This window comes from Lucilia cuprina, chromosome 4 (genome assembly GCF_022045245.1).
Source record: "Lucilia cuprina isolate Lc7/37 chromosome 4, ASM2204524v1, whole genome shotgun sequence".
NCBI lineage: Eukaryota > Metazoa > Arthropoda > Insecta > Diptera > Calliphoridae > Lucilia > Lucilia cuprina.
The window spans coordinates 95,376,516-95,378,391 of NC_060952.1; the positions used below are offsets into that span (position 1 = coordinate 95,376,516).

The window sequence follows — 1,876 nt, forward strand, 5'->3', positions numbered from 1 at the left end:
CTGTTCTAGTTCTGTTCTAGTTCTGTTCTAGTTCTGTTCTAGTTCTGTTCTAGTTCTGTTCTAGTTCTGTTCTAGTTCTGTTCTAGTTCTGCTCTAGTTCTAGTTCTGCTTTAGTTCTAGTTCTGATCTGGTTCTGTTCTAAAAATTAAAAAAGGCACCAAATATTTTAAAATTTTTTAAATATAATAATTTTAGTTAAAATCTGCCAAATATCATGATTTAAAATTTTTTAATAATATATTTATAATCTTGCTAACATTTTCCGCATTAGATAATAATCAACAGTCATTTTAGTTAAAGTTAAATTGTCTGTCTATCTTTGCGGTTGTTTCAATTTATGGTCAATTTATTTTAATCCTCTTTTTTTTATTTCAATTTGCAAATACATTTTCTCAATTGCATAAAAAACTAAACATGTAGGCTAAACTAAATAATTAAACGCAATACAAAATCCCACATTATAAATTAAATTCACACATTTAAAGTAGATGAATTACAAAAAAAAAAAAAAATAATAACAACACCACCACCACCCTACCATTCGCTCATCCCCTTAACAAATCCATTTGGAACTAAATAAATATGTATAAAACTACATGAACATTTTCTAAATTAAAATGTCTTGTTAAACACTTTAGAAAATGTGTAGAAAAAATCAACTTCAAAAGCTTGGAATTAATAGCCAAGCAAACCAGCAGTAACCACTTGCATATTTACTACGAGTGAGTAATGATATAAACAAGTCATCAACCTTGTTGTATATGCCACATAATATCAAAAATGAAATTGAGAAAAAAAGCAGTATGATTTAATTTTTATATAAGACTTATTTATTTGTTAATTTTTTTTTGGTTTGTTTTGTAGATTTAATGCAAAAATGAAAAGAAGACAAGACAGATTAATAAACAATTTATTTATTTTAATATTTCCTGTTATTACTTTTACTTTAATGCATACTTCACATCCCATAAAGACCATGAATGTCTTGTGAATTTTAAATCATGACTTTAACTAGCAGCAGCTACTTCTTTTCTTATTTAATCACAATTTTTGAATATTTTACTCTTTCTTCCATCATAATAGGCGAACTTGAAAAGTCAATTGCTGAGTGTATTGTTGACAGTGAATTGGAAACAGAATGCGAAGTGGTGCGGCGTCTTAAATTAATTTTAGACAATGAAATACAAGAGATCTCAACCTTAAAACGTAATGTATCCCGTACTTTACAGGAATATGCATCATTAAAACGAAATTATGAGGTAAGTATTCTATATAATTTCATTCTTTTATAATAAAATATTCCTTAATGAAATACATATGTAAAATATATTTCTGTTTAAGTTCTTATCTTTTAATTTATGATTTCTTTCGTTTTATTTTTAATTGCATATAATTATCTTTAAATATTTTTATTAATAGTCGCTCTTTTTATAAAGCAAGAATTTCTTTATTGATACATTTAGTTGACAGATTAAACAAACAGTTTTTGCTTCATTTCTTTTTTGTTATTTAATACATATGATTTGTTTATATTTTGATAAAATAGTTTATACATGAGTTAAATACATACATATTATCTTTATAAAACACACTGGGACAGATTAATAGAAATTATAACGATAAGTTCTTATTCAGTTGTAGTTTTGTTCTAGCTCAGTTCTAGTTCTAGATCAGTTCTAGTTCACTTCTAGTTTAGTTCTATCTCAGATCTAGTTCAGTTCTAGTTCAGTTCTAGTTCAGTTCTAGTTCAGTTCTAGTTCAGTTCTAGTCTAGTTCAGTTCTAGTTCAGTTCTAGTTCAGTTCTAGTTCAGTTCAGTTCTAGTTCAGTTCTAGTTCAGTTCTAGTTCAGTTCTAGTTCAGTTCTAGTTCAGTTCTA

The 1,876-nt window shown here is 26.6% G+C and overlaps 1 protein-coding gene across 1 annotated transcript in view; it reads right to left on the reverse strand.

Moving 5' to 3' along the window:
- Window positions 1–1,876, reverse strand: part of LOC111676526 (rho GTPase-activating protein 92B) — a 7,729-nt gene that overhangs the window by 4,559 nt on the left and 1,294 nt on the right. Inside the window, exon 3 of the mRNA XM_023437486.2 lies at window positions 1,064–1,221. Within this exon, the coding sequence (XP_023293254.2) occupies window positions 1,064–1,221 (158 nt within the window). The remainder of the gene's footprint in view (window positions 1–1,063; window positions 1,222–1,876) is intronic.